Genomic DNA, 26,498 nt, shown 5'->3' on the forward strand with positions numbered 1-26,498 from the left:
ATAAATAGGTGGGATAAGATTATATATTTCAAAGTCACAAGCAAGGTCATCTGAATTTGTGTGTTTTTAGCCTCAACTCAATCACTGTTTATGTAGCTAATAGTGGGACCAGAGAAGTATATCATGACACTGGATTTTCTGGCTGAAATTTATTCTGGACATTTTCCAGCAAATAGATTGCATCTGTAGGTTAAATATAGTTAACATGAACACTGAAAAGTTCTTATTTTGCCAAAGGCGAAGAGCTACTTCATTTCTTAAATGGAAAGAACATGATTGTGTTGTTTAATTTGTTGCTGTTTTACAGAAGTTGTTTTGTATGGAAAATGAATTTAACATGATAAAAGGACAATAATCCGATGATTTTAAAGCTTTTATGGGGTACTGTACTTGATTTATTTTGGAACCCCATCCCTCCCCCCCCCCCCCCCAGCCCACCTATATTAATTTAGCTTTTTGTAGCATCAAACTCTTTGGACCCAAGATCACACCAGTTAAATGTTTCCAGCTGCAATTTCACAATGATTCATACTACTAAACAGCTGTCCTGAATTGGAAATGCTGTCATTCACACAATTTTACAACACAAAAAGTAAATGCAAAACTGTTTTACTTGAGGTACCAGCTATATACTACAGGTGAAAATAATATGAATGTGGAACTGTTCAAATAATACGGAGGTAAAACCCACTAAAGTCCATAGGACATACTCATGAATACGTTTTTACATAAAGCTGCTTCTTTGATGAAAGACCATCAAGCTTGTGGAGGAAGCTGAGAGATGGAAGAGAGAAATCTCTGAACAGTAGATATCAGACTTCTCTAAAAACACATCTATAGATTAGAAAAGTTAGAAACATGGCATAATTATAGGTGACAGTGTCAGAAACAGAAAATGCAGGTCATTTTAAGAAAAGGCTGGCCTCAATTAGGTAATTTTTGTGTATCAAAAGCAAAACAACCTTTAATGTTATTTACTGTAAGTTAGCGCATAAAACTGCATATACAGGTTATAAAACCATAACACCCAATACTTTTTACCACACTACCAGATAGTCTATTCTAGAAAAATAAAACAGTAGTCCAATGACGTGTTTGAAGAGTAGTGTTTGAGTATGAGCTAACTTCTTCAGAACAAAAAGATTCTAGCCACAATCACATAAAGACTTCCTTTTTTGTCTTTTAATTACTTTTATCTTGAGCATCACTTTCCAAGTGGAAAGTTTTCCTGGAAATGGAAAATACCATTTAAAATACCAATTAAAAAATGAGGTATAAACTGCACTCACCAAGATGTGTTAGCTTACTATATCAAATTTAAATAGTGTACTTCTGAATGATAACAGGAGGAAAGGGGGACTACTCAAAGCTGAAATCCCATGTCCATGCAACCGTAACTGAAAGCCAGTGAAAGTATATCATATACATATGACAGCATCACATTAGCAATTCCTACCTATTCTATCAAGGCTTACGAAAGTCTCATCTCAAACCATAGTGTTAAGTTTCAGGTAAGTAGGGTCAGCTCTCAGTTCAGAGGACACACGCTGTCACTGTAAAATAGCTTTATTAGTTTTAATCTGTTGTATTTATAGTAACATTCCATATTGCATACTGTTCAAATTTGCAGATTTAGAGTTTCCAGTTTATTTTCAAAAACGTAATATTAAGTTACAGATAACCATCAGGACACAGTAACAAAAAAAGAGAAAGGAAACACGCCCAGAAAGTAAATTATAAGGCTCAAGCAAATTATTCCAGTTGATAACGTACAAAGTATTTTTCTCCAAGATACTGATCTACAAAATTTACTAAATGTAAACCTATTCGAATTGAAGCCTGTTATTCCTCTGCCACTATTTTAAAAGGCAAGACATAAAAGCAAAATGAAGAATGGAAGTGAAGGAATGGAAAAAAATATTTAACAGAAAACTAGAGGGTTTCATATCTGAAATGTTGCAGAACATACTGGCATGATTGCATAGATTAAATAAGCATAATCCAAAATCAAGCAGTTATATGAACATTTCTTTCAGCCAACAGTAAGAAAACTCTGACTGGTTTAAATATTTTGAAACCTTTATTTTCCTAAAAAAATTTACAAATTAGAATCATTGTTCTAGTACACAGTAGATTGCATGTGCCATTCATACCTGCTCTGCCTACAGGGTATATCTGCAGTTCTGATTATGCAAGGCTTCTCAGTCTCATATGTAAAAGGGTAAAATTCATAATAAAATTCTATGTACAATAAAGTTCAAAATTAAACATGTCAGTATTACATCTTCACTAAACAGAAAGAATATTCTAATTCTTAACACCAGAACATCCTTTCAGGGTTGTTGTTTTTTTAAGTATTCTTCTCTTACAAGAAATAGGAAGGACAGAGATTTAATTTACAGCCCCATCCAAGAACCGGGCACCTGGCCACCCCCCAATGAGGCTTCCTGGAGGCACGGAGAGGCTCGAAAAGTGAAAAAACCTCCCTGCTGCCAAGAAGCCTCTATGGGGCTCAACAGAGGGAGCAAGTCTGAATTCCCAGCAAACAGTGTTAACACAGCGAACGGCCAACCGCTTCCACTGGTGGATCCCTCCCCCACCCTGAATGGGACTCTTTGTCTCAGATTTGGGTTAGATCAAAATGTTTGGATGGTAGTATCTATTAGACATGAAAATTAAGAACAGGCACAACTGGTAATTTTTGTAATACGATGAAAGATTTTTAGAAGCAATGGAATATCTGGTCATATTTTTATACACTAGAAATATTCTGATCAGATTTCATGATCATTTCTTTAACTTGCCGTTAGAATGAAAGGAGATAAATATTAAGGTAATAGTAAGGGAACAAATTTACACTAACGAGAGTTATCAGTTCAAAGCTACAGAGTTCAAGGTAACAGTGCATCCCTACAAACTCCTTTCCCATAAGATAGTCTAGATTTCCATCAAAGTATTTCAGGCTGTTTTCTTCAGCTACAGCTGCTCACGAGTAATTCACAGATGATTATTACCCTTGTAAAAGCTTCTTGTATAACAATCTTTTAATAGCATGCTGCTGGCATGTGGCTTCCAAGAGGGCTGTGGCTGCAAGCCGGATGCCCTTTCCACACGGGCCAATTAAACCAAGATAACACCAGTAAAACACCTGGGTTGGAGGGGAACTTCACACATATCAATCCTAACACAGGTCTGCTTCATGTTCCCATCCCCTTGGGTTTTTTGAGAATCACGTTATGTGTGATTCTTTTGTTTTAACACGGTTTGCAGCACTGTGAGCCGCGTTAAAACAAGAGAATCGCACATAATGCGATAGTCAAAAATCCCTTCCCTGGCTCCCATATGCGGAGCCACACATCATGGTCTTGGGGTGGTGGTCAGTCCTGCATGGTGAAAAATGCAGGCAGGGGAGGGGGGAAGCACTTTTGTGTGAAGACACGCGCCCCATCCAAAGAACTGGCTGTTTGCAGGTCAGCCAGCCGTGCGAAGGGGCTGGGGCAAGGGTGGGTTCATGTAACCCGCCTTCCCCCCACTTTTATTGGCCCATGCTGAAAGGGCCGGAGTCCCACAAATACAGCACAAAGCTATATATTGGTTTCTGCATTTGCCACTTTCACAACTGAGGATGGAGTGAAGGGTCATATAGACTCAAGTATCTGGGAAGCATGGACCGTCTGGAAATTCTTTCACACTGCCTACGGGCCATTGCTTAATCCACATGGCATGCAGAAAGTCTTAGGTTTAATTCCTGGAAATTATGGTTAAAAGGATTGGGTATGAGGTGATTTGAATTACCTCTCCCTAACCACTGCCAGTCAAAGTAGACAATGCTGACCTCGACAGACCAATGATCTTCTCAGTATAAGACAGCTTCGTAACTGAAGAGATTTTCATTTAAGTATATGCTACCAATCTCCTACTGGACAAAAAACAGATGCTGTGAATCCTTCCTCTCAACTGCTACCCTAGATTAATAAGAAAACTGCCAGCTGAAGCTTCTTTCTCCATGCAACTGCTTCAGGCATGTCTTTGCAAGAACATTCTCACACAGGGCTCAGATCAGAATTTAATCTCAGCAGATACCAAAATTCAAAGGTTCTGTTCTGCTAACATAACAGGGTCCTTGCACCAGCAAAAGCCACCCAATCCACTTGATTTTATACTTTTGTACTGTACAATTCTAAGAAAACGGGAAATAATTGGAAAAAATTTATAGAATGTTGGGAGGAAAAAATCCTATAGAGATCACGTGATTTCTAGTTAGCCAAATCAGAGTGCTTTAATTTTGCTACTGTGTTTCCCGAAAATAAGACAGATGCATTAGGGCTTATTTTCAGGGTACGTCTTCTTTTCAGGGAAACACGGTAGCAGGGGAAAAAGTCCAAAGAGATCGGAACTCTGCAGCAGACTGGCCCCAAGGCTTCATTGTAGTAACTTTGTATAAAATGTTTGGCATTAGACATTTTGCATACACCGTCAGAAGCGTTTGTGTGTTCAAGAACCTACTATGTTTACAGCAAAACCACATTTCTTTTTGTCAATCTACTTCAAAAGATGTTCTACCTATAAAGTTAGAGCAATCAACACTGTACATGCCCTGTTTAAAACATCGGTTTAAAATAAAAAATAACTGTATCCCTTGGCTATCCCCCAAAACGTACCGTCACATTAATCTTATTTGATCAGTTACAACATACTGACTTTGTACAAATAAAGCATGTAGTCAGCGTTTCAAGAAAAAAATAGTTTCAAGAGGTCTGAACACTTTGGTAACATATATGTTAAACATGGAGCCTTCCATTCAGAAATCTGATTCTATGTAACTATAGAAACAGTCCCTGGCCCTCATAAGAATCCCCTGCCCCAGGCATTACAAAAGTATGAGCACAAAGGAAGAAATGCTCTCCAACTTGCCCTTAAAGTTGTCAAAGGGCCATTAAAAAATCCTGGCATGGCCTGCCTTTAGTGGCAGCCTGCTGGGGAAGTACCAGCTTCTGACAGCACAGACAGTAAACATGACTGCCTACACATGTCTCCACAACCTGCTGTTTAAGATAGATCTACAGTGACTGGTAGAAACCGTGGCAGCCTTATTTGTAATACCACTGCAGACTAAGCAGAGGAAGAAGGAACTTCCATTACATAGCTAGGCTGCAAGGCCTACATATATCGCAAATTAATACTAGCTACCACATCTTCTCACACAGCAGAAAAACTTGTTTTTGCTATATTTCAATGCTATGTCATATAATCAGCAGTATGTCCCAGTAAGTGTTATGATTTCAAATATAAATATATTTCACCAGTTTATCGCAAAGTATCACACATAAAACTATATTTTCACTATTTAAATAAATACTTCTTCACATTCTAAGTTAAGCTTTTGCTAGGAGATCATACACACAAACATATGTATATGTCTCACTTTCATTTTGCTCCAGTATAAAGAGGTAGACTTAGTATAGACTGGGCACCTGAACCCTACAGCCAAAATTCAAAATATCAACAGCTGTTTATGCATAATTATTCATTTCTAGTAACTGCCTGAAAAACTGCAGCAATAGCTAATGAGACCATTATTCAAGCTCGGCAACTTTTTAAACAGTTGCAATTAGTGTAATTGGACTAACACAATGGAATCACACAAATATAAAAAGAATGAACAAAAAGTTGCATCTGACAGAAAACTCAAGTGCATGAGCTGCTTCTTTATCTGTCTTTAGCAGAAACATTCGTGTCTTCCTTGATGCTGGCCAGGAAGCAGAAGTCTGTATGAGGAGCTACAGAATTTGTATTCATTTTAACAATTACAACTGAAATCCCTCCATTGGAGCTTCCTGCTGCTGAAACAGAAATTGCTGCTCATTTTCATCCACTTGTGGAACAATATTAGCATCTTCCTCTTCCACACCAAAGTAATGTTCAATAAGATCAAATGCTTTTTGGTAGATCTCCTGGTTTTCATGACTCTGAAGAATTTCAATTTTATCTAGTCCTGAATTTGAGAGATCACACAGATTGTATTTCAGTTCTACAGACTCCTCCACCATACACTTTTTTTCATTAATAAACAGCATTAACTCACAGGCTTTAATTTAATGTACAGTAAATGACTATCTGGTAATTCACTGAGTAAAACCCTGTATTACATGCCTAACTCTGCTAATTGGTCCAAAGGCTTTATTCTACAGTTCAATTACTACAAAAGTTGGGAATGCTTGTTCTGGACCATGTGAACATACAAACCAGAATAAAGCTTAAACATCTACTATAAGAAAGCTTAAACATCTATAGGTGGTCCTTCAGGTACACAGGTCCCAAAGCATATATTTGTAAGGGAATAGGTCCGTGATGGCGAACCTTTGGCACTCCAGATGTTAATGACTACAATTCCCATCAGCCCCTGCCAGCATGGCCAATTGGCCATGCTGGCAGGGGCTGATGGGAATTGTAGTCCATGACATCTGGAGTGCCAAAGGTTCACCACCACTGGAATAGGTGGTCCTTCAAGTACGCAGGTTCCAAAGCATATATGGCTTTGAATGTGAACAGCAGAACCATGAATGATGTCTTAAATAATTTGCAAGTCAGTGCAGGGGAGCCAAGATTGGAGAGATATGATCCCTCTGGCCAACTCTAACATTCTGCACCAACTGGACACTTTTCATAGACATCCACAAGTAGAGTGCACTGCAATAATCTAATCTAGATACTATAACAGCACGCACCATAGATGTTTTCTGCCCAGGAAAGGCTGCTAATAGCTGGCTAATAATAGGCACTCCTGGCAAAAGCTGCCACCTGCTTATCTAGAAGGAGGCCTAGGTTTAAGAATACCCCCAGACTACAGATCAGTTCCTTTAAGGGGAGTGCAACCCTACTACAGCCCTTTCCGCACAGCAGAAAAGGTGGCTCTCCACCGGCAGAAATTATGCCGGTAGAGGGGAGGGGGCCGTTCGCATGGGAGCGTGCGAGCGGCTCCCGCAGAGGCCAGCACAGAAGAGGCGGCTCCGCATGAAGCCGTCTCTTCTGTGTCCTCCCCCCACTCACCTCGTCCTCCAGCGTCAGACTGGAGGGCTGCAGGGACCCGCCTCCAGGGGTCAGAGGGCAGCATGGGCTGGTCTCAGCAGCCCTCCAGACTGACGCTGGAGGACGAGGTGAGTGGAGGGAATGGGAAAGCAGCGCCAATGGGAAGGCGGCGCTTTCCAAAAACCTCCCTCGGGAAGGGAGGTGGAAAGCGGCGCCTTCACCCTGCTCGGGGCCGCACAGACATCGCTGCTGCAACATGCGAACAGCTCCCCAGGGACCGGTGTTTTTCCGTCCCTGGGCCCCGTGCAGAAAGGGCCTGAGATTGGGTGATGCCTTAAATTCCTGGAGGAAAGGCTTTCCTAAGGATGTTCGTAAGGCACCTATGCTATTCGGAGGGGGGGGGGGGGATCTAGGCCTGGCACAAGATATTAATTATACTGCTATATTTCTTCTGTTTTGTTATGGTTCTAAACAACAATGCAACCCACTTTCAGTTACTTTAGAGAAAGGCATATTGGAAATACCATAAATAACTATATAAGCACCTCAGCTTCTTACCATATGCCTCTTCTATACGGGCACAATAAGGATTAACTCCAATTCCACTTTGCTTAGATTCTTGTTCTCCATGTCGCAGAATATTTTCAAGTCCATTCAAAGCTACCTGGACTATTTTGGAATCCATCACAGTCAGGAGATCACAGAGAGGTTTGGTACAACCTAATGCCACCAGGTAGCTTCAGCAGAACAGAACAGATTTTAAAAGGGGAGGGGGGAATTCAGAGAGCAATTCTAAACAGGTACGTGCAAAATCTATTCGACATGGCTTACTCCCAAGAAAGTGTTTTTAGGATGGCTCTGCTGGTTGACCACATTTAGCTATAAATGTATCCCAACATAATTTAGCTTTTTTAGTATACTTTCAGAGACAACTATGAGAACACCCTTGGGAATGCAGTAAACACATAACATACTTGTATCCCTTGTATAGTTAAGTAACATACAATGCAGATATATTTTTATCTGACCAAATATGCATCTGTTTAATATAAATGCAATAGCAAACACTAAACAGACCTATTTGCACTATTTTCTATGGAAAAATCTCTGTGCTTTTCTGTCCTTAAGATGCAATTTGTAGTAATCTGACAGCATGAACACATTAATACTGCCCAGAGGAGGTCAATAGGAAAATTATGCAGCAGAGTATAAAATAATGATCAGAGCAGCACACGCAATGTTGGCGTTGGGCTGGAAAGATAACAAAAAATGGACAGTCTCAAAATGGTTGGAGTATAGTTGGGAACAAATTCAGTTAGAGATTTTTGAGAGACTGGCAAAAAATATATTATGGCAAGAAAAACTAGAAGATATTATGAAGCTATGGACATTGTATGAAAAGTGGATGGAAGATGCCGGATTTAACGAAGAACTATGGAACAAGAGAATAAGAAGAATGAACCTTCTGCTGCTTGCTTGAAATAACCAATAGAAAAGAGGGGGGAGGGGGGTGAAAAAGGAAAAATGTATAGAGGGAATAAATATATTGAATGTAACAAATATAAGAATATTCTATACAATAAAAAATTTTAAAAAAGGAAAATTATGCAGCTACAAGAAAATGAATGCTATAATCCCATCTCTTGTGCTAGGAGAGGTAAGCAAATCACCTTTCATGCAAATGAAGGAGGGGTAGAAATGCACAGACCCGGTCCTTTTTTCCAGTCTCTGTAGCTGTTCTCATGCTTCCCCTCTTTGCTTCCCCTCTAATGCTATTTCCTCTTTCCGCTCCTGGCACAGCACTAGTCTAGGAGGCATCACATAGTAAGCAAGATGGTGTCATCACATTATGTGGTCAGACTGACCACCTAACTGTACGGTCTAAATATTGTGAGGTCGCAGCTGCTGCAGAGGGGGCCATAACACTACTTAGGCAATTAGCTGAATCTGCACACTGTGCTGTATTGCAGTGGTTTCATCACTGCATTTGCACTGCCTGAAGACTGGGTGGCAATGCCCAGGTAGAGAGGAAACACAGATCCTTCCACATTTCTTCCCTATTTGCAGCCTCCAAACAAGCTTCTGAGGTCAGAGCGGATATTTCAGCTATATTTTTACAATGAAATCCAGGAAGCTTTATTCTGAAAAATCCAAAATGAAACAGTATGGAAGCAGACCTAGAAAATTCAGACATGGGAGATTCTTCATCCTAAGCACATGAGAGTGTTTGAAAGGTCCATTTTCAAAATGTAACATATCTATAAAGAATGTCCAGGCAATAATCAGTATGTAAAATCAATTGGACTAACAAAAAATTCCCAAAGGTGAAAAACAGCATTAATATATGATAATGAGATCATTTAGTTATAAAAGAAAGGCTGTACTGCGATTTGAGGAAAGGAGGGAAATTTAAATTACCCCTTTTCAGGCTTTCTTCTATATTATAAAGCTATTTATTTATTTGCCTGGGAAGGTGATAGCTTTTAATTCAGAAAAAGTGAATAATTCACAAACAAGAATTGCAGCCTGAGCACCAAGCTGATGTTTCTTTTCATCTCCTTTCTTTTGCAGCTTTGTGCTAAGCTGCAAATGATTTTTAAACAGACTTTACAGGCCATAGTGCGCATGAAGACCTCTCAAGTATCGCAGCCTTAAGTCTGATAGTTGAGAAAGTCCTAACAATATCTGTTAACATTTCACAAGGACTAAAAACAGAGAAAAAGGATTCATGAAATCAATTACCTGATCTGTTCAGGAGTACCTCCTGATGTTGCATTAGTGATGGCCCAGGCTGCTTCCTTGATGGTACGAAATTCAGCTTTCTGAAGAATTTCAATCAGCACTGGAAATATATTTGCATCTATGACAGCCTAAAAAACAATGCGATATGACAGCATGTGATGGGCAGTGACAAGGTAAGAGCAAACTCTTAACAAAAGGCTGGTTAGAACTCAGAGGCATCAATCTGTCCTTGCCAGTTACTTCCAATTAAGTAATAAAAACCTGCTTGAACTTCAAATGGAAACGCATCAAGACACTCTCCCAAACAATAACAAGTTCCAATTCAAGAAGAAGCAGAGTTAGTTTTTATAGCTTGCTTTTATCTCTTTTTACCATCGCCTCTCACCCCTTCCCCCAACTGGCACCTTGTGAGTCAGATGGGGCTGAGAGTGCTCTGAGAGAACTGTGACTGACCCAAGGTCACCCAGCAGGTTTCAAGTGGAGGAGCAGGGAATCAAACCAGATTGAAGTCTGCTACTCTCACCATTACACCATGCCGGTTCTCAGCGAAACAGAAAACGGGGACTCCCAGGTTAGTCAGAATTTCTACTTTTCCTCTTTGATGCTGGCTAATGATTCATATTTTGAATACCACTAAAACAAAAGGGAAGGGAAACTGAGAAGCTTGTGTAATATATAAACAGGAAAAGTATATATCAATTATTATATGTAATACCTGGATCTGAGCTCGGTTTCCTGCAGTAATATTAGAAACTGTCCAGCATGCTTCTTTCCGAATAGATTCCTTGGGACTACTCAGCAAATGTAAGAGACAGGGTAATGCAGAGCAATTTAGAATTACCTAAAATAATTTGAAAGATGAAAAGTTCTGCCTAAACAATGTAAAACAAAGACAGTCCATACAGCTGAAACAACTACTATTTTCACAAGCATAGTATACTCTGTCAATAAGGTATGTAGGTATCATTACACTCTTCACTAAGTTTGCAGGAATATTTTCCTCTATTTTGGAAAAAATATATATCAAAAGAAAATACAAAGGTGTCATTAATCCAAGAATCAACATATCTAGGCTTTCAGTTTTAAGGGATCACTGCGTAATGTAATATTTGAAGATGTAACATCACCTACGTGTGCATATATTCAAAGTAACAACAAACAACATCCTAACAATGATGAGTCATTAGTACTGTCATGCAAGCACTAATTGAAGAATTTGTGCAATTCTATAATGCAGCCAGTTAGCCAGACTTTATTACAGTCAAGGACCAGAACAAGGTAGATAAAATACAACCATTTACATTATAAGATATAATGATAAATATATGGTTTTAATATAGAAATTTTCAAGATGGGCTTTGCAAAGGTCACTCAGGGGAACCATGAATTATTTGTAAATAGAGGGTAAGCCCTTCTTGTACAATCGAGGTATTGTGAAAAGATAACCCTCTGTTTGCTAGGTGTGTTGGTAGCGATTTTGCCTTAAGGGAAGGAATCCCCTTCAACAGCTTTTGAAGGGGAGGAATGCATAGAGCTCCCAGGATCTGCTGTTGTTTTCTTGATCAACTGCAGACACTAGCCCTAGGAACTATAACTGGTTGAGTAGCATCATGGAAATACAGTCATAATGCAGTCATCATAGTTCCTTTCAATATTTTCCAACTCAGCTTTCAATGTTTTCCAACTTAATGGATTCCAGTGCAGAAAGCAAGACATGCTTATCTGAATTCACAGACACTAGCAACCAATCACTGTTTTCAGTGAAGTACCAGAAATGTAAGATGTTGGTCTATTTCTATTACTTGCTCTGAAAATTTCTCTTGCCCTTTTCCTATTGATATTCATCAGCCTTCTAACTAAAAGTTAAGTTACAAGGAAGTTTCTCACACTCTCTGGTGCATGGTCCCTTCTAGTCAAACAATATGACTGACTAAACCTTGGTCTAAGTCCTTTTCAGTTGCAACCCAACAGAACCAAGTACCCGCTGTGACCATCTTGTAGACCACATACAGATAATAAAAGCATTTTTCTTAACCTTGCTTTTAAAATATAAGTGATATGACTTTCACTGTAGCATTCTGAGGACACTAGAAGACAGGTTTTCATGGGGTATGCATGGCTATCTGGAAAAGGGCTCTCCAGTGTGTGCTGGTAAGGGAGGAGGGAAGGGTTTCTGGGTTCACCAAACATTTTATATTAGAATGGGGATCCTCAGGTAATTAAAGCTTGAGAGCCACTGCTGCAACAGGTAGGGGCTAATACAATTCTCATGCAATGCAAGGACATCTTATGCAGAACTGCTATATTTTAATTTAGTCTCACTTTTCTAATTCTAAGTGCAAAATGTTAATCAGTCCTTCAATGGACAGAGAAGTCCTCAGACATGGAATGTCCTACTGACTCAAAATATGGTTATGGCTAAGTTGAAATATAAGCTGGAAATAACTTCTGTATGCCTACCCTGTTTTCCTGAAAATAAGACCTACCTTAAAAATAGCCCTAGCATGATTTTTCGGGATTTTTGGAGGTTGCTTGAAATATAAGCCTTACTCCAAAAATAAGACCTAGTTACAGATTCTCCGGTGCAGCTGATCTGGTCATGTGGGGTAGGGGGAGGGATCATCAAAATAAGCCCTAACGCATCTTTTGGAGCAAAAATTAATGTAAGACCCTGCCTTGTTTTCGAGGAAACATGGGTACCACTGAAGTATTCTGAGGAACCACAAATACAGATCTGAATTTCAAAAAAGAATACAGATTAGATACTTTGCTGAAGGAGCATTCTAACATAAAGATATAAAGGGGCTCAGGATTCTAACTCCACAAGAGTGGGTGAGCCAATAGGAAAACTGGCACTTGAATATTTAGTTATTCCCTTAAATCCTGATACAGTAAAAGCTGTGTTAACTTGTACAGCTCACTGGCAAATTCAGTTACCCAGAATACTGGAGTGATAGCCTGCTCTGCTGCTATCTGCTCTGGAGTGACAATAGAGTATTGGAAACAAATGCACTCCTAGAAGAAAGGTTTTGAAATGCCTAAGGTGTAATAAGAATAAAATATTTATCCTCAAGTAACTGAAACCTGGATAATGTGAACACTAAACTCCGTTCAGAAGCAGCACTATTCTATGTGCAGGTTATGCGTCTGCACATACTCGGACTATAAAGGAATGGATAGAAAAGCTGGTAGAATTTATGACTATAGACAAGTTATCAGTGCTTATTAAATATTAGAATTTATAAAAGTTTAAAATAGATTGGGAATTGTTAGTGAAACTATTAGAGGTGGAAAAAAATTATAAACATATCTCATGGAGTGTACAATATTAGTGAAGAAGAGTGAGAAGAGAGATCGTTCTTACTTTAGAAACTGACACAGGAATTGAACAGAGATAAAATTTCTTTCTTGTTTGTAACTAATTTGAGTAAATATGTAAATAGTTAAAAGTGTTAATACATTAACTATTAATGAAGACTTTCATGGTCAGAATCACTGGGGTGTTGTGGGGTTTCCTGGCTGTATGGCCGTGTCCCAAACAATCTACAGACCCACTAAGAAACAGAAGCAGCACTATTCTAATCTGATACCTTGAGGGCGCAATTGTGAGATGAGGTATGCTGATGTGATCTCACAACTGTAAAAAAGGTACATCGAACTTAATAAGGTCTGCTTACTTGTGTTTGGATGTCATCACCAGTTACGATATTTCCAACTGCTCTTAATGCAGGAGATACCACCTTGTAGTCATTGTGCCTGGAAAAAATAAAACCATTCGAGGTTACTAAACATAGCTGTGCAGAGGAAGAGGGGAAGCCTGTACTTTTACATAAATACATGCATGTGCATGTGTTTCATGCATTTAAAAGTGCCTCACACTCATAATAATACTGTAAAAGAATAGAATGTTAACAATCTATGTAAGGCTGATGATGGGGGAGGGGCTGAGAAAACTGGCTTTCCTATGACCTCCTAGTGATAAAGGCAATACAAGAACTGCAGATTTCCAGCTTAGATGCTTAGAATGCATCAATTACACCATTGTTACAGTTACTGGTTGCAAGAAGAGTATATTCCGTTGAAGGAGTACATTGTTTCCCTACAATATTTTGTGTCCTATATGAACAGATATTGTGGAGATCTCAGGCTAGCTGACTGAGAGCTGCTGTCCATTGAAAGGAGCTCTTAATGGCTAAATGTGTCACTTGCTGCATGTGTAGCCACGCATATCCGATTGAAAAGGACTCCATTTCAATTGGCACACAAGAGCTCCTGGCCTTCATCAAGGCAATACCATACAATGGGAAAAAATTAAGGCCTTGTTTTGTTGCGCAGTAGAAAAAGTTGATCACATTCTTATCCCTGCCATGTTGGGGGGAAGGCAGTAGAGCAAGACACGTACCATTTCAACTAACAATCTCAACCTTTAGTGCAACTGGCACTGGTAATAATTAAAGGAAATTTAATTAACCTTTTTTTTACTACACAAATTAGATATTCTCAATGTAATCTTCAGGGCATAATATTCATTAATCTGTCTGGTTGTATCACATCACTCAGGTTTCATAATCACAGACCAGGACAGAAGATTCATTCTTAGTGTTCAACCCTGGATTTTTGAAAATTATATGATGTACCTATAGCAGAAAACAGAGACAGCATATAAAATAAACGAATGGCAATATTATCATGAGATCGCAAGCCTACTCAGTGTTGAACCTCTGTGGTGTCAAAGACTGGTTAAAATATAGTAGATGATGAGGGGAAAACATCAGTCATGGAATTCTGATCACTTATGCAAATGGACTGGGCTGTAAGAGGGAAAAAGTTACAAGGAACCCAAAGGACAATGAATATTCAGCTATAAAGAAGCTGGATATTCAAAAGGTAATTTTTACATGCTGGAAATAATAACCCACCATGTAGCTGGCTGCAGATCCCCACTAAAGCTACAATGATTTGATTAAGGGGACTCACATCAGAAGTTCAACTAATCTTCGGCAGACTCCAGAATCAATAACTGCTTGGATTTTATCATTAGGTCCATCTGAAAGGTAAGAGAGGGCCCAGCAAGCATCTGCTAATACATCTGGGTCACTGCTAAACAACAGTCTTGACAGAACACCTAAGCAAGGTCGAACCTTAAGAGTTAAAGAAGAAAAATCAGGCATTTTTCCTTACAAATTTATTTTGAACACAATTAATGCAAGATTTTTGCTAAGAGCTGAAAATATTTCCCTTGATAATTGTGCTAATTTATCATGATCTTCCAACATAATAAAAATGATGAGCCATGTGGCACATTAAAGATGCATCCAACAAAAGCAGTAGCAGATTTAACAGAGCAATCCTTGTGGAACTGACCATTAGGCATGATGCCATGTAAACGAAAGTCTGCTTTAGATGATGCATAATTTATAGGACAATACTAAGGTGGGACCGACGTCTACCCCAGGGGATCTGGAAGACATGCCTGCGTAAGGGTCTTTACACTGGTGCAGAGTACTAGCTCAGCTGTGGCCCTGCTGCTTTTGTGCACCAGTGAATCTGCAGCAGTTAGGACTTTACACCAGTGTAAAAGGGGCAGTTCAGGGGTCAGAGACCAAGCCTGGGAATGAAAAGTCCACAGAGCCCAACTGTAACATTTTACAATGCCCTCCCCACCAGCGCAGCCCCACCCCCACGAGGCAAAAGTTCTTAGGATGCCACAGATGCCTCTAAGGGCTGATGATGGGACCATCTGGAGCACTCTGGGCACCAAAAGAAACCCTAAGACCCATGTCCATAGAACAAGCCCATCTTTGGAATATGTTCAGGGGTATGCAGAACCCTGATCCTGTTGGTCGTGGAAAGCAGCTGACTAGAAAGCAGCACCAGGGCAGTCATGCTGGTTTTCTCTCAGGAGACAGAGAGGCAGAGACAGTCTCTCCAAACTTTATGGCCCCTACAGCCCCCACTCCCAAAATGTGTACTGAACAATTTCAACTGTGGTTTTTACTCTGTCTGGGGGAGGCTATTGTTGGCAGAAGAAATAGTCTCTTATTAGCACCACAGACGCTGAAAGCTGCCTATGGAGTGGATGGCGCTCTTCATCCAAATGCAGTGCCAATAAAGCTCCAGCCCCCTGCCCACAACAACCTACCCCAGACAGAATAGAAAGTGGGACAGAATAGAGCTGGGAGTGCCAGCTCTAAACCACAGAACTTAGGGACTTCAGCCTTAAGGGCAAGCAATGCTTGCAATGTTATCTATGCAGACAAAGCAGAGATACAGGGGTCAAGCAACATCAGTCAGGATGAACAGATGCTAGGCTGAGGAGAGGGGGCCCTACTAAGGAAGGCCACTCTTCACAGGGAGTTCATCATCCAGAGGCCTGGATGCCATGTAGCAACATGCATGGGGGGCGGGTGGGAGGGAGACCTCAGTGGGGCTATGATGCCATAGACCCTCCAAAGCAGCCATGGTCTCCAGGGGAACTGATCTTAGCCATTAGGGCATCTCAGGGGATCTCCACTTCCTTCCAGGAGACTCCCATTCCTTCCATGGCCCCTTTAAGGGGTGGAGGGGACGAACACAGATTGACACCTCATTTGCCTAGCGCTACCGCCTCCTCTCCAGGGCTGAATCCACCACCCTCTCTGGCCTGTGTCTTCAGTGCCCTCATTGCCTTGGATGCCCTATCCATTAAGGCCTCCCAGCTTCCCCCCTGCATCACAAAAGACCGCCATTGCACTGCTACTCTACATAGTTGGCAGGCTAATCAAGTAAAATAAATACATAGGTGTCCCCGGTTTTCCCTTTGGCCACTGCATAGGTCTTCCCCTTAGGAAGCTGTCCAATTGTGCTGGGCCTCAGTATTGTGCTGCCCATCTACAAACACATTTTATACAGCATCTGTAAGTGACACCAGAAGCAGTTGTCCAACCACTAAATTTGGGATTATTCAGAGGTGCTTGAACTCATAATGTTGCTGTTAGGCGACTTCGCATTGATAATTCAAGTCAAGAGCTATGCAAAATTGTAAGAAATTTGCAATTATGTTATGCCAATGTTGTCTTTGATTTGACAGTTTAAAATTGAATACCATAATTCATTTTGAATACAATACAAGCACTTAGTTTCTTTCCACCATAAAGATTCTATTGGAGATAGCTTGGCAGCATTCTGACAATCCAGGCAATCCAGACTCCAAAAAGATTTGGCTTTGTATATGGAAATCCATGTCATTTCAAAATAATTAATAATGCTTAGGAGCATTACAACATCTTCAAATATTGCAATGTGATCCCTACCTTACTAAAATCTGGAGGCGGATTTTTGCCTCTGCAGAGATTGGAAAGGGCCCATACTGCATTCCTAGTTGTTGTAAGTCTGTTAGAGTATGTCAGAAGTCTGTAAATCAAGAGAGATCAATGTTAACTGAAAACAGGCACTCCCTCCACATTTAGCAAGACCAACTTAACACCACTCTTACTCTACACATAACTACTTCAATTAGTTTTGAAAATACTCAAAATTCTCAAAGAAAACAGTTCTTGGTGCTAAGATGCCAGCACGACTCACATTATTAACACAGCTAATTTTCAACGTGGCAACATTTGTTGATAATTATATCCAGAGACTGGGCCATAGACAAACAAGTTCAGTCTTTCTACAAACCAAACAAGACGACATTACTGCTGTTCTAAAAAAATGTATATGGGAAAACATCACAAGCCATTTTACATTAGCATGATTGGCTTGGATCCATTATCCCTGCATGGGCAAGTTTTGGGATAAAGATGCTACTGTTATGCAGCGAAACGGGTGATCTCCAAATTTTCCCATCTACTACTTACCTGTGACTTACCTCCTACTCTACATTCGGCTTTTATTCCGCCCTATCCCCACAGGGCTCAGGGCGGGTCACAACATATTTATAATTCAATCATAAAACATGTAAAATTCAAAAATTATCAATACAATACAATCTTAAAACAATAAATAAGGCCACACATTAAACAGTTATTAAAATTAGGGCTGCATGTTACATTTTAACACATGTGTTCATTGCCTTCTTGTATGTTTCATGTTTTATGTTCTCTGTATGTTATGTACTTCATTCATATGTATAGGTTACTAGACACCTCTGCTTGGGTCAGGGCCTGCCTCCAGACCCCTACTGGCTCCCAGACCATCTGTCGGCCTTGCTGGGCCCCAGATTATCTCCCCCATCTGAGAGCTTGGCTGGCCCTTAAAGGAGGTAGGGGCTAGGCAACGCTTTCCCCTGACTCAGTGTTGGAGCAGCAACTGCTGCGGTCCATAATTACAGGCTACCCAAGCCTTCCACTGTGTTTCCATCAAGCCAGCCCATGCCAGCCTCCCTCAGCCCGTGCCAGCCCCTCCTTGACCTCCTGGGTTTGTTCCAAGTCATGCGCCTGCTGCTGCCACTGCTCTGGAGGCACCACCTCTCCATCTTCCCCAGTAGGTCAGGCATGGGTGGCAAGTCCGAGCAGGCTTGGGACACCAGCTCCAGGCAGACTTGTACTGCGCTTTTCTCAGTCGTAAGAAGTCTCAAAGTGGTTTATAAACTCCTTCCCTTCCTCTAATCACAAGATATCTAAGAGAGTTCTGAGAGAACTGTGCTCAAGCCCAAGGTTACCTAGCAGGCTTTGTGTGTAAAAGTGGAGAAGCAAACCTTGTTCTACAGATTAGAGTCTGACACTCATGTGGAGGAATGGGGAATCAAACCCAGTCCTCCAGATTAGAGTCCACCACTCTTAACCACTACACCATGGAGGCTCTCCAGCAATGATCAACCATCATGCCTACATCTATACAGTTGAACTGTCAGAAAATTCCATACTTACTGTAAGAGTGGGGGAAGTATTCCGCAGCTTAACACATAATCTCTGCATTCTGCATTGTCTCCAGCAATATTACCAAGAGCCCACACTGCCTTAGAAACAAAGGTTTAAATTAACCTTCACAAATTTAACAAGCTCACTAGTATCACTTTCCCTGCAGTCCTTACATAAAATTCTGTAGTTTGTAAAGTATGCATAATGTGTAAAATGAGATGGTTATTCAAATCAGCTTCACTATTGAGCTTGAACAAAGGCAGCAAAAACTGTAAGACCATAAAAATGTGAATGTACTTTCCAGTTACAGAAACTGATGTGATGATAGACCTCAAGGGATCAAGGCAGGAAACCTTCAACTCAAGACACCTCCCGAAACTCCACAACCCAACAGAGCCCACAGATGACAAAGCAGTAGGAAGGCATTATAGTGGGTCAGAAGGCTTACAGCAGGTCAGCCAAGATAATAGTATGTAATTAAAATGTGTAACTACAAGAATTAAGATAATGCTACGAAGAATGCTACTGAGTTTCCACATTTCTTTATCCCCTCATTTCTTCAGAACCCAACCCTTTAGAATCATCCACAATCTTCACGATAAAAATTCACAAAGAAGTTACCTGCTCCTGGACATCTTCATGTTCAGAATTCAACAATTTAATAAAAATCGGGACAGCTCCAGTTTCAATCACTACTTTGGTGTGGAGGAATGTTCCAGATGCTATATTTGTAAGAGCCCAGGCAGCTTCAAACTAGAAGGAAAGCAAGGAAATTAAATATCAAACAAAACATATTTGCAGTACGAATGCAGGTTGCCTTCCGGATCAAAAATATTAATGACTGAATTACCTATTTCCTACAAAGAAATAAAACAACACTGTTTTGTTAATCTTTCAAATAAGATGTCAGAATAAAAAAAGAATAAAGTGTTGGATGTGGACCTGGAAAACACAAGTTAAATCCCTGTCTGAATCATAAAGCTCACAAGTCATGTAGCAAGGAAAAATGTACCCCAAGTACTATTCCCTGAGGACCCTGAAGAAACTCAAAATGCAAATATACTGAATTCTGATGTTAGTCCAACATGTTGGGAGTTACCTGAAGAGTGCAGTTATCATTTCTTTCCAGAAATTTCACAAATCTCTGCACAACCCCTTGTTTTTGTATGACTTCATCTATTGGAGGATTCGGTTCTGAAAAGAAAGATTAATTAGAAAGATTAAAATATGACACTTCAGGTTTAACTCAGGAAAACATTTAACAAATTAAGAGGAGGGTCATTACAGAAACATCTAAATAACAAAACAGGATGGCACAGTGGCTAGTGCTAGGTATGAATGAGGAAAATCCCACCGAATTTCCCCAACTAAGAAACAAAGCTCACTGAGTACCATTGGGCAAGGGATCTTTACAAAGACAAAAATGCTGCTAAAAGCTCCTTTGAAAAGGAGAAGGGTATATATAGGGTAATATAACAAACAATAGTTTCTTCAGTTAATGCAGAGAATAAAATGAAGCCTGTCAACCAAGTACAAAATATTTAGCTGATTAATTTTGACCAAGGTATCTTTTTATGTCTATAAATATTTTCCTTCTTTTCATCCCCCCTGTTCTTAGTCCAAGATCTTGAACAATGTTAATAATTACTAAGGTTAATAATTAATAAGGCTCACTAGCTCAGATGCTGAAGGTTAAGACCATAAGAGCCCCTCAAAGGTCTGTACAGGCCAGCATTCTATTTCTGAGCAGCCGCTTTAGATGTCTCTAGGAAGCGTCAACCAAAAGCAAGGCGCCATGAAGGCTTCAATCCAGAAGAGTGGGAACATGTTCATGCTTCCCATTTCAGTCCCAATCCCGCTGTGATGGCTTTGGGTGTTCACACCCTGAACTCAAGTCAAATATCTCTAATAGCTTTTGGGTGGTGGCAGGGGGTGGAACAGCCTCCCAACTAATCATCTAAAGATATAACTGTTTAATCTGCTTGCAATTAAAGCTCGCAAACCTAGAATAAGATACAAAAGTATGTTCATTTTGTTTAAACTGTGAATATCCCACACAGAATTTTAGTAACACATAAAAGAATTTAGTAGCATCAACGCCTAGCACATACTAGTTGTGCTACAAAACAATCACATTCAAAAAATTACATGTGATCTCTGTAAATGATGGATGCTAGATTAAACTCAAATGACAATTAACTGGCATCTTTGTCCAAGTGAATTCTCAAGTTATTTTTGCTTATCTGTAGTAACTGTTGATACAGATCAAAATTACCACCTTAGTAAGTCACTCATCTGTCCATTAACTTGCATGCAAAACAATGAATTTCAAGTCACTGTATGTCAGCAGCTCAATGAATTATCTGCAACACACACAAATACTAGATGGATTAATAGCAGCATAACAATGAGCTGAACGTACGGCCACTTCTATTCAGGCTTGCTTGTTTTCACAAAGTGTCTTTTTGGTATTTGGCCATTTTATCTAAATGAACACAACCACCCATGAATATGACCACTCATGTGATGAAACAGCAGATGAAAAGGTTTAACAAGCTGTGATTTAAAACTATCCCCCACCTAACAATGTAATTTGAAAAGGTGTGAGCAACATGAGCTGCAGCCATGTTTAAAAAACAAGGAAGTGCAACAATGATTTACCTTTAGAAAGTAGTTTTCTAAACCTCTGGGTTGCTGCAAGCTGTTGGTCTGGATCCTCCGAGAAAACCATCTGCACCATATCACAAGTAATTACGTCTTCCTAGAAAAGGAGAAGTCATCACCACTTCATTTTTAAAAGTGTCTGTCGCTACAATATAAGCAAGTGTGGAGTTACCTACCTCAGGTATAGGTACAGTAGAACTGACATCAGGATCCTGAATGGGACTTTCTTGCATTGACTCATCATTTCCCAGTAGAGACACATTTCTGCGTTTGAATAACTAAGGGAAAAAGGAAAGGTAAAAGGATTAATCAGCGCTGCTGCTCAAAATCTGTGTAATATAACATCATATAAACCTGATCCACAATGTTTCTCAGTTCTAGAACCAACCTGATAAGGCCTATCACCTATTTAACATGAAATCTGTCAAGCAGTCCTAAAGTACACTCCCAAACTCACTTTGAAAGTGAATTTACAACCATGGGTGACAATATGAACTTAGAAGCACACCCTATCGGTTTGAATAGGGTCATCTGCAATGTTAAGCACTACTTGGAAAAGACACGGAGCAATTTGTACAGAGCGGTGGTAGAGGGTGGGGACTGCACACAATCTTTCAATTTCTGATTTCTTAACACTGATTTAAGTCATGGTTCTGAATGACGCCTATGTTTCAACTTGGAGCACTGCATGAACTACAGTTTTTAGCAGTGTAGACCAGAGGTGATTTACAGTGCAGTCCTAAAAACACAGGCCTGGGAATAAGCCCCCCTAAGCAGACTTGAGCAAGATTCCGAGGAGACCTGTTTAGAATGGCAATAATCACAGAAAGCAGCCAGTGTTTCTCAATAACTGACAATAACACATTTTCTGGAAGAGAATGGACAGGGCAAATCTAAAATAAAACAAGGCTGGTAGTTTTGTGTGTTCAATGTCATTCCTCACGCGCAATTGATCTGCTGTTGTGGATCAAGCAACAGAAGATAAACAACAGCAACACAATTTCCTCAGGCTGTCACTGTTATAGACAGAATGCTGGACAAGATATATATTGGTTTGATCCAGCAAGGCAATTTTTCACTTAATTTCTATCTAATAATGCAAATGAATGTCCAATGGGCTGTAAGAACAATAGTACATCATAAAAGGTTATGTTGAGTCATCTCTTTAACACACTTTTATCAGCATTATTTCTATTTGTAATATTGACTGACATACTTGTTCTTCTCTCTTTTGTTTCCGAAGCTGAATACCTTCCTCTTCTCTTCGCCGCCGCATCTCTTGGGGATTGAGAGCATTATTTTTGTAACTTTTCATTCTGCAGTGTTCTTTTTCAGGGCTTGTCATGGTATCTATAGTAAAGGACAAAAGTGTACACCAAAACCAAGTGAGTACATATTCCCTTCTGTCCAAAGGAAGCCTTATAAACAAAGAGATTTTACATTTTCTTATGTCTGCGAAGAGAATATCTCCATTCATTTAAAAAAATCAGATATTGCCAATGCCCCACTTATAAAGCATCTTTAGTATATTTCACAAACCCCTTTTTATTCCTCATTGTATTGCCACATTGAATGCAGCACTAATCATCACACGAGCATTCTCCTCCTGGTTTCCCTAATGGGCACTTCGATGGTAGGAAAAATATAATGTATCACTAATTAAATCAGGGAAACTGCAAACCAGACAGACTAAGAGCAAATGATTACCCACCCATTAATTTATCTCCATATGTAAAGCACTAGTTCACTTCTACTGTTTTTATTTTTCATTTGCATGGACCCCATTCCTGTGCACACTGCTTCACAGGATTCACTGTATCTGAATGTGGAAGGGCAACTATGGATGTCAGCAGATCCTGCCTTTATCAGTTCCATTTGACTAGGCCTCAGACCCTACACCTGCCACACTGGAGGGTTTTCCTCCCTAAAGCTGGGAATTGCTATAACATCAAAACAATTTAATGTGCAATTACTAGTTTGCAGGCTTTTTAAGTCTCTAATGTATTTTGTAGCAGAATTATAAGAAAACAAGTACAACGTGAACATTTTTTACAAAAATGGCTAGAGACTTTTTCAAAAACCCAAAGTTTGGAACTACTGTATTGTTGCAATAGAGTTAAGTTACTGTGCCATATCAATTTGTCATTTTTAATAAACAGTCCTCCAGCAGTAGCCTTGGCGGGGAGGGGGGGAGTCAAGGAGGACTGGAGTAGCTGTAACAAGAACTACATGAAAGCAGCCTTAGTCTAACTGAATTAATTGGTACTTGTTCCAAGTAAGAATCATTAATTATATGCCATTTGCTTTTCTTCTTACTTTTATTCTCTGTAGTTACCTAGAGGACAGCAGCGTTAAAGCAAATATATATATATATATTTTAAAGGTGGCTACAAAAGAAATTAAAAGATATTTGAATGCATTCCACAAATCCTTTCATATAAAAGAACCAAAAAAGCATGCCATATAATCTATGTGGATTGTTTAAAAAACATACAGTGATGGTCCATCTTAGCTTCTCTTCCTGCATTACTGAAAGCAGAGCAAGCAACGCCAAAGTTGGAGTCATGGGTTCCAAGGAAAAACTTCCCAGATTAGTACCTCTCAATTAATTTTCACATGTCAACTTTGTATTCACCTTATCAGTAATTCAATTAAAATCCACACTGGAACTTTCTTCACACCTGCAGTTTCATATCCCCAAGGGCATATATGTCTGAATGGTACCATATACCACCACAGCTCACATCACCTCTGACACACTGCATCCCAATAGAACCAGTTCACAGTGATGCTAGTCACAAATTAGGACTGTGAACAAACAAAAAATTTAAATTTAAAAAACTAACTTGTTTTTCAGCATAGCAAATTGCAGTTAAAAGTACAAATGAGAAGGTGAAATTTTTCACAGAATGAAGAAAAATATTCCAATTTAAATCCACATATAAAGGTCAACAGAGGCCAGGTGAAAAAGTGGCCTGCCTTAAAGTGCATCAATATGACATGAAATCACAAACTGGCATTGAGCAACTTTATTTGAAAGCAACTCTCTTCCACTCACTGCCATTAAAGGCAGGGCAACATACCAATACACTTCTTAGGATCACTTACGGACGCAAAGAGGAACTGAACAGTGGTGCAAACACAAGGGGGATAATCTCAATGTAACAGGATGAGCTGACTTTGAAAACAAGGATGACACCTTGTAGGCTGCCCATGATATATACCCCCTCTTCGTTGTACAAATATCAGGCATGATGGAAGACTTTAGAGATTATTCTTCTCTCCGAGGACTGGGAATTCTAACACTAGAGCGGATTCTGCATGGGCCAAAAACAGCAGTGTGAAAACAGTGTAAAATGGTATAAAACGGTTTTAAAGGGTTTATACCACTTTCACACCGCTGTTTTTGGCCCATGCAGAATCTGCCTTGGAGAATCTTTTTCTTCAATAGAAGGAAATCCCATCATTACCAGAGACCCTTCAAATGAATACATAGCAAAGCTAATGCAAATTTCTATAAAAGTCCCTATGATTCCACCTTTTTTTGAAGACAAAGCTTAGTTTACTTCAGCATAGTAGTGCGAAAGGAAGATAAAGCGTGTTAGGCTAGTTTAAGCACTGCAGTCTTACTGTGCATGTTTACTTGAAGGTGACTCCCTAAGAAAAAGCTCCCCGAACCAATACCTTTAGAAAAACCTATATGCTTTCTGCACAAACACAAGAACCCAAAAAGGGCCAAGCTTATTTATTTTATACCTACGCGATACAGACGTGCAAAGAGAGAGGGTGGCGAAAGCTCCCTTCGCTTTTTAAGTAGAAGCACTGAGTAGAAGGGAAGGGCAAGAAAGACTGCAGCGCTGCATGCAACTGACTCCCCGGCGGGAAAGGCAAAGTCGGACGAGCCAGTCTCACCACCCAGCCGCTACCGACACAAACACCAACACACAAATTGCACATAGCGACACGCACCCATGGGAAAGGAAGGGCGCCCCTGGCCGCCAATCGCCGCTGGCTCTCTTGCAGGCTGCACGGAAGCGCAATTCAAGATGGCGGCTCCGCCCCGCCGAAAACCCGTCCCGTCCCCCGCCTCCTTTCCCAGAAACCCCCGCGCTCGGGAAAACAAAATCGCAGCCTGTCACGAGCAGGGGCGGCCTCTTCTGTACCCAAAGTATTATTCTGCCTGATAGAGGATGCCGAGACAGCGGTGCAAAAAAAGGCTCCCGCAGCTCCCGTTGCCCCGCACAGTCCTCACTTGGTGGAGTGTTAAAGAGGGGGCTCAAGAACCCTCCGCCCTATGTCTCTTGGTCGGTTGTACCGTTGCGATCTGGCTGTGCCCGAGCTTCTCCTGCCTGGGCTGGCCATGCATAGCCAGCAAGAAGGGTCATCCTATTAGCCCGGGTGCAGTATCGTCAGCGTGAAGGAGCACGACCCCTTGAGCATAGTGGGACTTGGCTATGCCGTGCCCTTCCTTGTTGGCGGTACCCAGGACGACATAGTGCAGAACTTGGTGGCACAGTTCCTTTTTCTCGCTTCCCCACCCAGAAGGGAGGGGGACAGCATCTTGCGGTTTGTTTCCAGGAGACAAATGTGTTTCCTTGAGCCTTCACGTTATGAAGAATCCCCACTAAAATCAAAGGAACCTGCTACAGATTTCAGCGCAGAAATCATGGGTCTGCAGCTTTGTAGTGTTGCCATGGTGTAAATCCATAGTTCCAAAGCATTGATGCTCAGGATGTTAGCGTTGACTCACCACCAATCACTTGTATCCATACCATGAGGTTACAACACAGAATTCACTGATTCTTGGCTTTGCCACATTGCAATAACATTTTCTAAAAACAGCAATCAAGGAACAGGTCACAATAGTCCAGCCTGGATATCTGTAAGAAAGTCGGTCCTTCACCAAAACCATTCAGTCTGGGTTAGTTAATGGGATAAAGAAAGATTAGCCAGGATCCCCAATGACAGAGTTGGCTGTACAATTCCAGGTCTCATTTCATTAACCAATCAATTAAGCTTACTTGCCCTCAAGCATGGAAGGCACTGTGGATAGTTTATTCTTTAATGGAAAAACTACAAATTTTGTGAAACTGCTTTTTTAAAATGAAAAGATACTCAAGAAATTATGGCCCCTTCCGCACACGCAAAATAATGCATTTTCAAACCACTTTCACAACTGTTTGCAAGTGGATTTTGCTATTCCGCACAGCTTCAAAGAGCACT

General features: G+C 40.3%; 1 protein-coding gene across 2 annotated transcripts; it reads right to left on the minus strand.

Moving 5' to 3' along the window:
* Positions 1-1,550: 1,550 nt before the first annotated feature.
* On the minus strand, positions 1,551-25,356 carry KPNA5 (karyopherin subunit alpha 5). 2 transcript variants are annotated; one of them, XM_048492298.1, is made up of 14 exons: positions 25,245-25,356; positions 22,492-22,625; positions 21,452-21,553; positions 21,273-21,372; positions 19,711-19,805; positions 19,233-19,364; positions 18,621-18,709; positions 17,064-17,163; positions 14,749-14,912; positions 13,449-13,527; positions 10,487-10,612; positions 9,772-9,899; positions 7,588-7,766; positions 1,551-5,995 (listed from the first exon to the last, which is right to left on the minus strand). In XM_048492298.1, exons 1-14 carry the CDS (start codon positions 25,246-25,248, stop codon positions 5,808-5,810), a joined length of 1,620 nt encoding a protein of 539 aa, XP_048348255.1. In that variant the 5' UTR covers positions 25,249-25,356; the 3' UTR covers positions 1,551-5,807. The 2 variants fall into 2 exon arrangements, with proteins under 2 accessions (XP_048348255.1, XP_048348257.1); XM_048492300.1 differs by lacking the exon at positions 25,245-25,356 and adding an exon at positions 25,036-25,145.
* Positions 25,357-26,498: the final 1,142 nt, after the last annotated feature.

Source organism: Sphaerodactylus townsendi, linkage group LG01, assembly GCF_021028975.2.
Source record: "Sphaerodactylus townsendi isolate TG3544 linkage group LG01, MPM_Stown_v2.3, whole genome shotgun sequence".
NCBI lineage: Eukaryota > Metazoa > Chordata > Lepidosauria > Squamata > Sphaerodactylidae > Sphaerodactylus > Sphaerodactylus townsendi.